Source organism: Glycine soja, chromosome 9 (assembly GCF_004193775.1).
Source record: "Glycine soja cultivar W05 chromosome 9, ASM419377v2, whole genome shotgun sequence".
Classification (NCBI taxonomy): Eukaryota; Viridiplantae; Streptophyta; class Magnoliopsida; order Fabales; family Fabaceae; genus Glycine; species Glycine soja.
In genome coordinates, this window is record NC_041010.1 from 33,743,875 (window position 1) to 33,760,280 (window position 16,406).

Genomic DNA, 16,406 nt, shown 5'->3' on the forward strand with positions numbered 1-16,406 from the left:
GCGTCCTCCACCATCGAGTCTGGAGCCCCATGAATTGATTGCCTAGCATTGTTCGTCTATCCTCCACCCTCAAATCTTATTCGGAGACCAATGAATTGATTGCCTAGTGCTGTTCATGCGTCCTCCACCATCGAGTCTGAAGCCCCACGAATTGATTGCCTAGCGCTGTTCGTCTATCCTCCACCCGCAAATCTCATTCAGAGACCCATGAATTGATTGCCTAGCGTTGTTCATGCGTCCTCCACCATCGAGTCTGGAGACCCACGAATTGATTGCCTAGCGATTTTCGTCTATCCTCCACCCTTAAATCTTATCCGGAGCCCCATGAATTGATTGTCATTCATGCATCCTCCACCATCGAGTCTGGAGTCCCACGAATTGATTGCCTGGTGCTGTTCGTCTATCCTCCACCCTCAAATCTTATTTGGAGTCCCATGAATTGATTGCCTAGCGCTGTTCACGCGTCCTCCACCATCAAGTCCGGAGCCCCACGAATTGATTGTCTAGCGTTGTTCGTGTATCCTCCACCGTCCTATTCAGAGCCCCATGAATTAATTGCCTAGCGCTGTTCATGCGTCCTCCGTTATCAAGCGCGGAGCCTCCGGTGACTGGGAAATGTGGTTTTTTTTGTTATTTTCCCAATCGGTTCCTTCGCCAAACATGTGTATATGTATATATTATGTTATTGGTGTCTTTTGTTTGTGTTTGTTTTGTGTTGTGCAGAGAAAGAAGAAAGACAGATGGGAGTCGTCATAGACTAATCACAGAGAGAGCGAAGACGGACGAAATTAATGTTTTATCTTTAATTTCCTCTTATCTCCGATAAAAGGTAAGTAAAGATGAGCAATTGTCATACCCTAATTTCGTTCGGGGACTATTGTTTGATGACATGCAACCTTTTGTTGACCGCATCGAGGTACTTGACACCCTTTGTTGCACAATACGTGAAGTTCCGAGACATGCCGAAAATCAAAAGGAAGCATTGTTACGCAATCCGTGAAATTCCATAACATGCCGGAAAGCAAAAGAAAGTATTGTTACGCAATCCGTGAGTTTCCATAACATTCTGAAAGCTAAAAAAGGAGTAATTACATGACCCGTAAGGTTCCGTAACCTTACGGAAAGAAAACAAGTATCGTTACGAAATTCGTAAAGTTTCGTAACGTTAGGAAAAAAGAATCACCAAAAAAAGAAAATGGGGGTGTATTTAGTATAAAAAAAAAGGTGCAAATAGCAACCAGACCCACTTGGGCCTTTCAGGATGTTCCTCCATAAGGCAGTTGCTTCTGGAGGATGCAACCTGGCTCATCTGGGCGAGCTGAGCTCGCCTGGGCGAGCTGGGTGGCAAGCTCCTCCCCTATTTTCCTATAAATAGATGGAGGAGTGAAGAAGAAAGGGGTTCGGCCCTTGTGGTACTTCGTAATCACTTAAAATTAGTGAGAAAAATTGTTTTCGTGAAGAAAATCCAAGCCGAGGCGCTTCCGTAACGTTTCCGTGGGTGATTTCGCGAAGATTTTCAACCGTTCTTCGTCGTTCGTCGTTCGTTCTTCGTCGTTCTTCGGTCTTCAACCGGTAAGTTCCTGAAATCGAACTTTTCAATTCATTTTATGTACCCTTGGTGGTCCCCATTTGTTTCGCGTACTTTTATTCTCGTTTCATTTACTTTCCGTACCCCCTTTTGACGTGCTTTAGTCATTTACTTAAGTCATTTTCTCGCCTAATCAAAAAATAAAATAAATTTTCACCGATCATTTGATTTGTAATATCCATTAATTTCTGTTAAAATGAAATCCGACCGTTTGGTCATGTCGTAACCACGTTGCAAACCAAAAAAGAGATAAAATAATAATATAATAATCAAAAAAATATCTTTTAGTAAAATAAACCAAAAAAATCAATCGGACGTTTCTCTTTGGGATTTCTCTTTCTTAATTAAATTGACTAATAACTAAAGTGAAACTAAGGCTAAAATCAATTCGCAAAGTCAAGCTCATCCGCAACAAATCACTAAAAAAGGATTTTAAGGTTCGATACCTTAGTTTTTCTCACCAAGTAAAAATGGATCATTTTAAGGTCCAATGCCTTAAAAGGACCACCTTCCAAGTAAAAAGAATTGTTTGATTCACCCTTAAGAAAGAACTACGTAGGTCTGATTTCCTCTTCAATGGAGGGTACGTAGGAGCAAGAGCCCCACTTTTGTCGACCTCAAAAATAAAAAGAAATAAAAGTTTAGGTACACAATTCTAAAATTAAGGCTGTTGTCCTTTGGGACAAACGTGAGAGGTGCTAATACCTTCCTCAAACGTAAATACAACTCCCGAATCTGGAATATTCTTCATGACCGGTTTCCTTCAATTTTTCCGACGTTTTCCACAAATAAACGTTGGTGGCGACTCCGTGCATTTTCCTCCTTTGGAAGACGCACCCGTGAGCCTCGCCTCGCTCGCCCACTAACGGGTAGGTTGCGACTTTGATTTGTCTACTTTAATTTTTCTTTATGACTTTATTTATTATTCTAGTTTGATGCGCGACATAAAAATAGTCATTATGGTGTCGCCGATGGTGATTCCATAACAAATAGTCATTGAAAACGAAATTCCATAACAAGTAGTATGAGATACCATAAATTAAGTCTGAAATTCAAATTATAAAGATACAACACAAATTTTAAATAGAGACATCAAAATCAGTCATTATGGTGTCCGTGATGGCGTGAGGATGTGCCACATGGTCGATCCCACCTTCAGGCTTGACGATCAGGATTTCTTCTTGCGCGCTGTCGCCGTCCTTGTTGCTCAGCCTCGACAGAAAACTCGTGACGCAAATCAACACCTAATAAATCACCCATATCAGGTATTGCTCCAGGTACATTCCATTGCGGAGCTAATGGGGCATTAGATGTTGCCATTGGGGCATCATGTTGTTGTGAAGGGGTCATGGTCAGCCATGAAAAATGAGGATGTGTTTCCGCAACACCACCATACGAATGTTCGCTTGCAGACATATCAGTGTCATAACCTTCGAAAGGATACTGATACATCTGCGAAGGATACTGAGAAAATGTTGGTAGCGTGTAGTACATTCCATGGCCACGCTGCTCCATTTGTTGGGAAAAATCTTCTGCTTGAACAATCTCCCTTCGTCTGTCAAAACATCGAGTTTTGACACTGGACTGAAGCATGTGAAACTGTTGTGACAGAAATCGACGCTCTGATGCTGGACCATGTGCCACAGGCTCAGTGATCCTCTCTTGCTCATCAACTGTCCATGTATTCTACCCTTGTGGTGACACCATATACTGCAATGTCTCCGCAACTTCACCCTGCAATTATTAGGGTCAGCAAATTAATGTGGATGCTTTAAAAAATAAATTGAAGTAAATATTTAAAAATAAATTAATATCAATGTAGCTGTCTTTGCATTGTTTTGGTCGACAAACATCTTTGCTTTTCGCCTATACCAGACCATGTAATCGGAGTTAAAACTCAATAGGCCCTCCTGTCGAGGATAAATGTTGACCCTAAAGTCAGCTCGATTATTCCACTGACTGATCATTAGGGCCAACAGTTGGAACCAATTTTCACCTTGTTTGCCTTTCAGCGTTAGCCCATGGATATTCTGTGGTTGCGAAGGAGACTCCGGAATAGGCTGTTGCATTCTAAATTGTCGCAACACTCTATCGGGTTGGTACCACTCTACAACATGGAAACAAATGAGTGGCACCACTGCGCACCACGCCACACTACCAATCAAACAAATGGGAGGCAACATCGACATAACAGTTGCTGTGTAAGGCTCCCATAAAAACTGCATACAATAACACAATTGTTAATTTTGACTCAAACATGACAATTTATTTATTATTTAACGAATACATAATGATCTTCTTACCTCATGTTGTTTCATGATATCCAATTTGCGACGGAAAACTATTAGATAATCATTGCCAATATGTTGGTTTCCACGTCGCAGCCACCTACAAAAAAAATATGAAATAATTAGTGGCGACGCGTTACATTATTGATTATTTTCAAATGAATTTTTTTTTTAAAACAACTAACCTGTGTTCGAGTGGTTTATTTTCTAGTACAGGAGGAGTCCTCTTTGGAGCCAAAGTCGTGCAGCGTTCCCATGCCCACATTTGGATTAAGATGCACATACCTCCGATTGATTTAATTTTGTAATCGGTGGCACTGCACATCTCTCTATATAAATAAGCAAGCACGGCAGGTCCCCATGCATACGTGCTGCCCTGTTCAAAGTTCTGTAAAGATTGAAGGTACCTTAAGGAAACTTTACTGCTACTTTTGTCAACAAATAGAATACCTCCTATGAATCTGAGGATCCATGCACGGGTAAATCTTTGTAAATGTTCTACGTTACCGTCATGGATATTTATTTTTGAAAAATGGTGAGCCAACCAACTTAATTTGACCACACTGCCTTGAAGTTCACCTTCCTGTGGTCTGACGCCCAACAATTCTTCACATAATTCGGCCCAATCAAGATTAGTCTGACCAATTAATGGTGCCCCATCAACACGCAGACCTAATACAGAGACATCTTGAAGAGTAATCATACACTCTCTGCATCTCATGTGAAATGTATGGGTTTTGGGCCTCCATCTTTCAATCAAGGCAATAATTAATGACGAAATTATTTTGAGGTAGTCCATCTTCATTATCCAGTAAAACCCAGATTGTCGAAGCAGAGGAATAATTTTCTTTGGTATCTCTTCTTGACCTTGATAAATCGGGACAGCTCGTCGGATGTGTAATTTTCTGTCTGGTTCCCCATTCCAAACAAACATGTTCTGAAACATGTTTAGGTTGCATCCATAAAACGTCTCCTTCTATTGGACCAGACTTAATTTGTATACTTGATGAAGGCGACGACGAAGATGTCATTGTTACTGTAAAATAAAATATAATAAAAAAAATTGACAACAAAAATTTAACATAAAAAAATTAATTTGACTTACAACAAATTAATTAAAATCTCAATAAATAACAAAATACATAAATTTGAACAACAAAATACTATGCAAAATTAAAAATCTATAAACTGAATAATATTAACATTCTAACAAAATTATAAATTAAATTACATAAAAAAACATAAAATACTAACTAAAATACTATACAAATAACAAAATTAAAAATTTAAATACATACATAAATTTAAATAAATTACCAATTTATTTTCCGATTAATAAAATTTAAATTAAATTACATATATTACACAAATAAATTAAAATAAATTCAAAAAAATACTATGGAAACAAAAATTTAAACAATATATATATATATATATATATATATATATATATATATATAATTAAGAATGTATCATATATTCCAATAAAAATTAAAAATAAATAAACTAAATAATATTAACATTCTAACAAAATTATAAATTAAATTACATAAAAAAACATAAAATACTAACTAAAATACTATACAAATAACAAAATTAAAAATTTAAATACATACATAAATTTAAATAAATTACCAATTTATTTTCCGATTAATAAAATTTAAATTAAATTACATATATTACACAAATAAATTAAAATAAATTCAAAAAATACTATGGAAACAAAAATTTATATATATATATATATATATATATATATATAATTAAGAACGTATCATATATTCCAATAAAAATTAAAAATAAATAAACTAAATAATATTAACATTCTAACAAAATTATAAATTAAATTACATAAAAAACATAAAATACTAACTAAAATACTATACAAATAACAAAATTAAAAATTTAAATACATACATAAATTTAAATAAATTACCTATTTATTTTCCGATAAATAAAATTTAAATTAAATTACATATATTACACAAATAAATTAAAATAAATCCAAAAAATACTATGGAAACAAAAATTTAAACAATATATATATATATATATATATATATATATATATATATATATATAATTAACAACGTATCATATATTCCAATAAAAATTAAAAAAAATAAACTAAATAATATTAACATTCTAACTAAACCTAACATACTATATATATAACATAAATAATATCATACAAATCTAAAAAATCTAAACCAAATAATAATAACATATCAATTAAAAAAAATTAAACAAATTCATATTAACAAATTAACTACAACTAATGTATGTATAACACAAATAATTAGATACCAACTAAAATTATAACATATACATATAACACAAATAATTTTATTATTTTATGATACTACTTAAAATTTAAAATTATCACCTAAACTAAACAAACATAATATATATATATATAATAACCAAAATCTACACATATATAAAACAAATAATACCATACTAATTTATAAAATCTAAACAAAATAATATTATCAAAAACTAACTGAAAACACAATTAATACTAACTTAACATACGTATATTAACCTAACTAATATTCTTAAAATAATATTTATAAATTAACTAAATAACATAGCTAATAACTTACAACTTATAAAAATCTAACCTAAATAACATTAATATGTCAACTAAAATTAATTTAACATATATGTATATAACAAAAAAGTATATAGCAAACAAGATAAAAAAAAAATTAACTTACCTCAAGTACGTACTAAGAAAAGCAACCAAAAACAGTGTAGGCCAAAGAAGATCAAAAACTTCACCTACAACATATAAAAAATTTATTAATTAATATTAATATACCAATTATACTTAACATATATATCACACAAAAAAAGAATTAAAAGTTTCAGTTAACAAAATGCTTACCAATAACACAAACCCGTAGGAAGAGAAGAAAACAAGTGCATTGGAAGCAAGCAGGAATAAGAGAAGAAGAAAAGAATGCAGTGAAGAGTGAAGGGAAGGGATTCAAAAACAAATGCATGCATAAGGGAGCACCTCCTGGATTGCTTTATAGTCCAAAAATTATTTGAACAAGCAAAACGCCAATGATGGTGGCAATTTACGAAGCCAGTCAAAGCCTGCTCCTGCTCCTGCACCTGCACCGTAGGCCTACCTCTCTCCTGCACCTGCTGCACTGCGAGTCGCCAGTCAAACTAGCGGTTTCCGAAACCACTGGCTGACTCACCAGCAGAGGTGGCGAGTTCCACCTGACACCAACTCGCCATCACGAATGGCAGTTTATCTGCCACGTGGACGTTGCACAGCGAACTCGCCATTGCCAATGGCGGTTTGCTTTGTAATCCATGCAGACCACGTAAAAAACAGCTCCCTTGAGTAAATTCTTTCAAAACTATCCCATTTGGGGAAATAGTTTTTAAAAGTGCCCCATCTGGAAAAATTTGCCTTTATTATGTTAAACAAAATGTTGTTAGGAAACTTGCTGATCCTGTCACAATCATCTTTACATAGACTCATTCTCTCCATCTTCATCACTAAATCCCCTTCTACTGACCACAAAAACAAACCCAAAAAATTTTGTTCCACTTCCTCCCACGGATACCTGAACCCAAAAGTTACACAAATTTAGACCACATACAATATTATTTGACTAAAAAACTATTTTTAATCTCTAATAAATATTTAAATTTTATGTTTATTATTTAATAATTTTTTATTTTATATTGACTCTTTAATAAAATTAATTTTTTTATTTTCAATAATTTTTAATAAATTAATAAATTTTATATTTGTTGCGTGATATATTTTTTCCTTTGTTATTAATATTTTTAAAAAAAATATTAAAAATCAAATAATAAATTGTCTTCTCTTAGTCTCTCCCTCTAGTTTATGGTATTTCTTCACAGAAAGAGTGGTTTACTTTTGGTACTTCACAATGGATATAAGGACTTTATATCAGAAAGTAAAAGTAAATTCATTCGGGAGAGCTAAAAGTAAAGCTTGCCATGTTTACGGGTAAAAAACAAAAGAGTGAGGATCTGAAATACCTTGTGATTTGTGATTGGAGGACCCAAATGTTATTGAACCACTGGCGGGGAGGCCTGATGAGTTTCTTTGGAAACACCATCTTCTTCTTGGAGTCCCTCAAACGCACATTGAACATTCTATTTCCTAAATCTTTGATGACGTGGCCTTCGCATCAGCCGCCGTTGAAGAACAGCACCACCTTCTCGCCGGACTCAAATTTCCGATGGCGGGTCTCGGGTGGCAGCAGTGGTCGGAGCTGGTGAAGACTTACGAATTCTCTTACATTGTGATGATTATGGTACTCGACCTGCAAGAATCTGTCAGAGGCATCGCGGCTGATGATTGTGCCGGAAAACCATGAGCCGCGGAATAAGCCGCCGTGGGTTCTGACTTCTACTGCAGAACCCGGTTCGAAGTAGGCTGCTGAATTGTTTTCTGGTTTGGGTTTTTGCGCCATCATTTTGTACATCAGGGTTTAACAATTTGAATTGCATAATGCTTGTGCGTATATAAACATCTAAAACGAATTTTCTTGGACCTCCACCCTCTCGTATTCACACTCTTATTAAAATACTCCTAATCAAAATCAAAATCAAATCAATTTAACAAATTGTAATTAAATATCAAAAATCAATTTTAAATATTATTCTATCTTTAAATTTTGAATATTTCTAACGTGCATATTATACTATTTAATTTAGTTTCGTATCTTTTTTCAATTAATGATTTTTTATATCTTCAATTTTAACATCAATTTGAATATTTTTTTAAAGTTATCAATAATTAAAAATAATAATATATCACAACTTTAAAAATATTTATATATGTTTGTTCAACTCAGTATTCTTTGACATGTCTTTCAAGATTCACCCTATAACAACTTTGTTATGAACTCAAGAAAACTTACTAAGACAATTAATTTTTCATAACAAAAGTCGGACACAAGCACCTAAGTTAAAATATAAAGAAGTTCAAAGTTTCAATAAAAAATCAAAGATCTTATTAAAAATTGTTAAATAGTACATGGACCTATGGACTAATTTAACCAAAAAAAAAAAAAAGGCAGCAAAGTTACTAATGCTCTCTTGTACATAGGTCTATATAGTAATCATGAAAAAAAGTTTAATTACACATAGTTATACAAACTTTGCTTGTCTTTATTAAAAAATTATCTATTTTATTTCTATACAAATTTTTAGTTTTGATTTAGTCCTTATTTTTTAAAATAAATTAGCAGCATTAACTCGCCTTGGTGCTGGTGTGGCGCATTGGGTTGTTGGGTGGAGAAAGAAAATGAAAAGGAGGGAGGATTTTGGGTTTTTTTTCTTAACTGATTCCGGTGGATTAATAAAAAGTTGTTTAATATTTTTTTTATCCAACAAATTTCTAGCTTAGAAAAAAGCTGTCAAAAACATTTTAAATCAATTTAAAAATAACTATATGCCATATCATTATTTAACAAAAAAATACTGGATAAAGATAAAAAAAAAAATAAAGCCAAACAAAAATAGGTGAGAGGCCAAAATTGGTCAAATAATAATTGAGGTGCTAAACAAAAATTGTGAAAAGTTGAGACTAATCATATTTTGCCCTAAAAGTTAAGAGTTTAATACCTATTAAGGTACACAAGGAGATCAAATCCTTTCTATCTCTTCCTTTTAATATGTTTATAATTGTACTGTATAATTTATTTAATTGTGATGCTCGATTTTGCTTTCATGCGTGAACGTTGGGGAAGGATTAATTTTCTGTGTTTCTACTGTTATGCCTCAAGCTCTCAGCTACTTTGTGTAGAATATCAATTATTTATGTAAACAAGTTAACAACTGTTGTGGGTGGAGCCAATCTCCCAAAAGAAGATGATGTTTTCCCAACCTAAAAGATTAAGAGACGCAACTGAACTCAGACCACTGAAATAGAGAGAAAGACTTGAGAGAGGTTTTTTCTGTTTAAATTCTCACTTTTTATTTTTTTAAAATAGTATAAAAGAGAAGTTAATAAAAAATATAGGAGATAATGAAGTGAGATGATTGAGGGTGGGGGGAGACATAATGAATGATTGATTAATACAAAATTGGTATCTTAGACGATAACAATTATCAGAACTCCAAAAAATATTTTTATCTAGAAAATGAAAATAAAATTTACAGAATATTTGCTTTTTGTTAAGAATATTTCTGATATCTTTAGTTAGTTTGGAAAAGAATAATTTAGTTTATTTTCAAGAATTTATTTGTTTCAAATTTTTAGAATATTATTTAGATTTAAAAATATCATGAATATTTTAATATTTGTTTTTTTAATATTATAATGTTAGATTTATAAATAAAGTTTCTTGATTTGAGAAAAAAATCACTCAGGCTGACCCAACTGAGAGGGGAGTCACGTACAAAGGAAAAAGATTTCCAAGTTCCACAAAATCTTAAGATACAAGAATAGAGTGTCAATATCTTTTTACATTGACCAAAACTTGCAGCCAGTCTATGATGACAGGATACGATACATAAGGGAAGACGTTGATATTGACTTCTTAAAAAATGAAAGACATGAGTTCATACAACAACTCCATAGTCTAATAATTCAGTTACATTTAAAACATCGGTAGGGGCGTAACTGCATGATACACAGAATTTCCATAAGGCTAGTACCACTACCACACAGGCTCTCTTTAAGAATTGGCAATGATGCAACATATAACACCAGCAAACAAAGAAACTTCAGATTCATCAGTCTATCAAGTGGTCTTTTAGTAGTATTTCCCCCCCTTCAACAGTTCTGTTATTCAAGGATGATCAAAATTAAAATAAGTATAACAAAAACTTCAAAGACAGTTCAAACCAACTGACACTTAATGATATTAGTTGTAATTTGATAATCACCCAAACAAAAGCTTTTTCTCCTGATGCATTCTCAATTCATTATTATCTCTAGTCTCAGCTAATATTTAATGCAAGTTAAACATTGCCTCATCCGCCATAAGTAATATAAATTATTTTACCCTAGTTTTAGGCATAAGGCAAACAGGAAAGATATTTGAGATATAAGAGTAAGAAAAAGTATGTGTCATACAGATTGTCCCCAGTAATACTTAAAAATTGTCATCTGCCAAAGCAAAATATAGCAAAAACAAGGCTACAAGAGGATCAACAAGGAAATTATATAGCAACCTTTTACTTGCTGTGACTCTGAGTATTGAGAAGAGACTAACCTAGTATTATCAGGAAGAGAAGGAAAAATGAAGCAAAAACAGAACAATATGTAAAACACACTACCTGAGGATTTAAGTGTTCATATCACTCTCTGCAATTTATAACATCAACTTTGGCCAATGGACATTTTTTAAGTAAGTACTCTACTATCCTGCTAACTCCCTCATCAGATATGCTTGAAGAAGATTTCATTTTCAATTTCAATGACTTCAATTGAACAAAGCAAGGAATTTGAGTTATCATTGAACCAGAAGTAGAGAGACCCTACACAATGAGAGTGGATTAGAGACATATTTTGAAGGATAATTTGAAAGGCAAGATTGAGTGATGGACAGAAATTTGGCAAACAGGACATGTTATTAGAAATATGAAAAGTAAAAAAGGAAGAAGCAAAATTAAGTAACTTACATTTAGAATCTTAAGGGTACTTGAAGAGAGTATCATAGTCTTTACATAATCTGCGAGCACTTGCAGCAAACTTATAAGGGCTAAATGTGTCCTTTGAAAATGAGCATTAAAATAGGCTTCAACGTCAATATTTACTTGTTCAAGAAAAGAAAGATCACATGCAGAGAGTTGGTGAATAGGATCGCGCATCACAGAAAGAGATCTAAGATTCGGAGTAGAAAGCACAAATTTGTAAGGAGTTTCTTGAGTGGTACTACCTATGGTCAAACTAGAAAGGTTGGAATTACATATGCAGAGGAATTTTGCACCATGATGCAAGTTACAACGGTCAAGGACCAAAGTATTCAACACGTGACAAGTTGAGAAGGGCTCGGCACAGTCACCTTCACCTGCAGTTAGAGTGACATGCTCAAGATGCAAGCTTTTCAATGCTGGCAATGGCAGGGAACTTGGAAGTTCAGTCATCCAAGGGACAGCCCAAATGGAAAGCTTAAGAAATGTCAAAGACTTACAAGAAAAGATACTAGGGTGCAACTTAAAACCAAATTTAACATTCAAATTAACTTCAATTGCCAACTGCTGGACATCATGTGACACAGCATATCCCATGATCATGTCCAGGAGTTCATGATCGATACAGCCTTTACGCCTCAAATCAAGACTATGCAGGGAAATGGAGCTGTCTCGATTCGACAGAACCCATGATAAAAATTTGCTGAAATGTGCAAGGTCGGCAAAGTCTGAGGAATGCAACGCCAAATTCGTGAGACGTTTCCACAGCTCCTTCCATCTTTTAGACAAAACGCAAGTCTGAACAGCATGTTTCATGCTCATAAATTTCATTATATGAAGCAAAACAAAGTCAGGCAAGTCACTTAGCCTGTCCATGTCCTCTTCTCTATCCTTATCACTCTGCATATTTTTCACTTCAACTTCAACTTTCCCTATGCCCCTTTTTCTTTCAATCACACCTGATCAAAGAAATTCAAACAAACATCGAATAAATTTACTGCTCACAGTTTCACAACAATATTGTTAAACTATCATTTACATCATTAATGCAAAGTTTAGATTTGCCTTTCAAAAAAGAAAAAAAAAACAATATTGTTAAAACATAAAGAATAACAACTAGTAATAGTAGGATCTAATGGAACAAGAAGACCCTTTTAGAAATGAAATACTAAACAAATTTATTTCCATTTTTCATTTCCAAAATGATAAAAACTTTTGGGTTAGACCCTTTCAGAATGATTGATTGAAGACATATATTTTCCAAAATCATTGAGGAAGTTCCATATAGAATGAAGTAAGGCAACGGAGTATACATACGAATACCTTGTGGGGTGATTGGGGATCCAATCATTCAATTGATTTGCAAAATCAATCAAATAAACAAACTCCACCACTTATCCGATGGCACTTCAAGTTTCCCCCTTTAAATCCTAACAGCGTTTATTCAACGTGCTTTCAATCGTAGAACAATGTGTGAACTTTCTTATTTTTAATTCTTTGGGATAACAAATTTGCTTTCACCATAAAACGGATAAGCGTGCCTTCTTTTACAGCGACTCGCGAGGTTTTTTTTCCCCAGATACACTTCTCTCTCCTCATTTTTTCTCAAGATACAAAATAATTACTAAATTAAACAGATTTTCCAGGTGTGGAGAGAAGCCGTGGGGAATCTAGTTTTCTTTGTTTCGTTTTTTTTTCATTTAATTTTTTTAATTGAAAAAAAATTAATTTTTTATTAAAATTTTTAATTTTTTAAACAAAAATTAATTCACTTGTTCTTTCCAAATATTATTTATGCATTAAAATAATAATAAAAACTTTTAATAATGTTATTTTATTAAATATAATTTTTGTTTATATTATTTAACTTTTAAAAAATGATAATATTTTTTATTTAACAATGTATTTATAGTAGAATATATTACATCATAAATAAAATATATAAACAACAATATTTGTTTAAGCAAGTGGAAACCAAAAAAATAGCAGTCAACCAAAGAATTGTAGTAAACATGAAAGAGGTAAATAACGGTGCACACATAATTCATGAGATCAATAACAACACGGTGATCATTGTTTGGGTTTGTCACCCTCTGATGGCAAAAAGTTTTTCAGTTTTTCAGTCTTGAAGTACGTTACGATGACACCAACAAATTTGTAGTCATGTGTCTCCAATGTTTCCCCTCATAGAAACATTGTACCCAATGTTTTTTGGATTAGTTGATCATGTCACCCGTGCATCTTCCCCATGTATGCGTACTTGTAAATATTCAATCAATCTAATATGTTATGAAATTTGAATTAAAGTATAGTCTAACGAAAAATAAAATAGTAAAGATTTTCACCGGCCTACATGAGTGGTTTCTTTACATGTTTGCAGTTCGGGTTACTACTTGTGCAATGTGGTGCGTAGGCAGAAGAGATGTGATGTGTCCTCAACCCATAAGTAAGTTACCTGGGGTTGTTGTATGCGCTTATAATCTAGGGATGTCTATCTGAAATGAGAGGAATGTTACTTTGTGGAGTAGTATGCCTTCTCAGATTCTTTAATTAAGCGAAGCTGAAGTTGTCTACCCGCGTATTCAACCGAGAAGATATGGTTAGTATCGTCTTGTGTTGTAGCTATCAATAATGTGTCAATATCCTTTGTAGAAGCAAAGCTTCATGGTGAATCAAAAGTGATTCAAAAGTGTTTTGATGATAACAATGATGATAACAAAAGATGATGACAAAAGTGATGATAAAAAGCTCAAAGATCAATCAAAGAACAATTCAAGTGAATCAAGAACAATTCAAGAGTTCAAGATAAGAATCAAGAAGAATTCAAGACTCAAGAAGAAATTTTAGAGTCAAGAATCAAGATTCAAGGTTCAAGATTTCAGGAATCAAGATCAAGATTCAAGACTCAAGATTCAAGAATCAAGAAAAGGCTTAATCAAGATAAGTATGAAAAGTTTTTCTCAAAAATTGAATAGCACATGATTTTTCTCAAAACATGTTTACCAAAGAGTTTTTACTCTCTGGTAATCGATTACCAGATTGTTGTAATCGATTACCAGTAGCAAAATTGTTTTGAAAAAGTTTTCAAATTGAATTTACAACGTTCCAATTAATTTCAAAAAGTTGTAATCGATTACAATGTTTTGGTAATCGATTACCAGTGCCTTTGAACGTTGAAATTCAAATTCAAATGTGAAGAGTCACATCCTTTCACATAAAAGCCTTGTGTAATCGATTACACTGATTTGGTAATCGATTACCAGTGATTGTTTCTGAATAAATCAAAAGATGTAACTCTTCAAAAGGTTTTTGACTTTTTCAAATTGGTTTTAAGTTTTTCTAAAAGTTATAACTCTTCTAAATGGTCCTTTTGGCCCGACATGAAGAGTCTATAAATGCAAGGCTTTGATTTGCTTTTCAATACACTTTTTACACTTATTCAATCAATCCTTTACAAGCCTTGAATCTCTTTGAACTTCTTCTTCTTCTTTGTACCAAAAGCTTTCTAAAGTTTTCTGGTTTTCTAAACCTTGAAAACTTGTGCTATTCATTCTTTTCATTCTGTTCTTCCTTTGCCAAAAAGAATTCGCCAAGAACTAACCGCCTGAATTCTTTTTGTGTCTCTCTTCTCTCTTTTCCAAAAGAACAAAGGACTAACCGTCTGAATTCTTTTGTGTCTCCCTTCTCCCTTGTCAAAGAATTCAAAATGACACAGTCTGAGAATTCTTTTGATTCTTCCCTTTGCCTAATACAAAAGTGTTCAAAGGATTAACCGCCTGAGAATTCTTTTGTATCCCCATTCACAAAGTATCAAAGGTTTAACTGCCTGAGATCTTTGTCTTAACACATTGGAGGGTACATCCTTTGTGGTACAAGTAGAGGGTACATCTACTTGGGTTTGACTGAGAACAAGAGAGGGTACATCTCTTGTGGATCAGTTCTAGTGGAGGGTACATCCACTAGGGTTTCAAAGAGAACAAGGGAGGGTACATCCCTTGTGGATCTTTGCTTGTAAAAGGATTTTTACAAGGTTGAAAGAAATCTCAAGGACCGCAGGTCGCTTGGGGACTGGATATAGGCACGGGTTATTGTTGAACCAGTATAAAAACTCTTGTGTGTTTGTTTCCTTCTTCCCTACTCTTTTACTTTCCGCTGTGCATTTAATTTCCGCTTTTACTTTCTGTTAAGTTTCTCTTCTACTCCTCATTCTCTTAACAATTTAGTAAAAGCCTTAGAAGAGTAAATTTTTAATTAGAAAAGGTTTAGGAATAATTAATTCAACCCCCCCTTCTTAATTATTCTGAGGCCACTCGATCCAACATCCTTCCCGTAAAGTCATTTATCATCTACTTGTACGATGGATTTGCAACATGCAAACCCATTAATGCATGAACCGGATGACCAAAACACACATTTAATGCATGTATCATTTCTCCCTCTTCAAACACGGATTATGTTTGAACAGGGACCACATTAGATTGCAAACTCTCAAAACTTTTGACAGCTTGACATATGATTTTTCCCATTTTCCATAAATCATCCTCAATGTTCTTTGCTTTACTAACCGTGTCTTTTGTAGGATGGAGTATAATTCATGAAAGTTTTGATCTCTGCAATCATCAACGTTTTTATGGAGACTGAGTTCATTTTGACAACGAGTTGGATGATCTATGCTATAACATGTTTGTCGAGTTGTCTATGATTCAAAATGATGTTGTATTCTTTGACTGCTTGAATACATTGTACTTTCTCATCGAAAGTATGTCAACCTCAAGTGCACTAGTGGTTGTTGTACACGGTTTTGTTGCTGAATGAAATGGTATTGATCAATGTATTGTGGTAGGTGGTCAAGGTTCAACTCCACTGGACACCTAAGTTGGTGATATTGC

At 33.5% G+C, this 16,406-nt stretch overlaps 1 protein-coding gene across 2 annotated transcripts; it reads right to left on the minus strand.

Annotated features, from left to right (window-relative positions):
* Window positions 1-10,277: 10,277 nt before the first annotated feature.
* LOC114425515 (F-box/LRR-repeat protein At3g26922-like) lies at window positions 10,278-13,135 on the minus strand. Of its 2 annotated transcripts, none has more exons than XM_028392462.1 (4): window positions 12,835-13,135; window positions 11,506-12,476; window positions 11,161-11,361; window positions 10,278-10,663 (listed from the first exon to the last, which is right to left on the minus strand). In XM_028392462.1, exons 1-3 carry the CDS (start codon window positions 12,866-12,868, stop codon window positions 11,182-11,184), a joined length of 1,185 nt encoding a protein of 394 aa, XP_028248263.1. In that variant the 5' UTR covers window positions 12,869-13,135; the 3' UTR covers window positions 10,278-10,663; window positions 11,161-11,181. The 2 variants fall into 2 exon arrangements, with proteins under 2 accessions (XP_028248263.1, XP_028248264.1); XM_028392463.1 differs by having other exon boundaries at window positions 12,841-13,133.
* Window positions 13,136-16,406: the final 3,271 nt, after the last annotated feature.

Bases quoted from the DNA above. Each gene is read 5' to 3' on its own strand.
- LOC114425515 (XM_028392462.1), bottom strand. From the start codon at position 12,868: ATGATTGGATCCCCAATCACCCCACAAGGTATTC. The intron at 12,477-12,834 runs GTATGTATACTC...TTCTTTGATCAG, and splicing joins AATCACCCCACAAGGTATTC to GTGTGATTGAAAGAAAAAGG. The intron at 11,362-11,505 runs GTAAGTTACTTA...CTCATTGTGTAG, and splicing joins GTACCCTTAAGATTCTAAAT to GGTCTCTCTACTTCTGGTTC.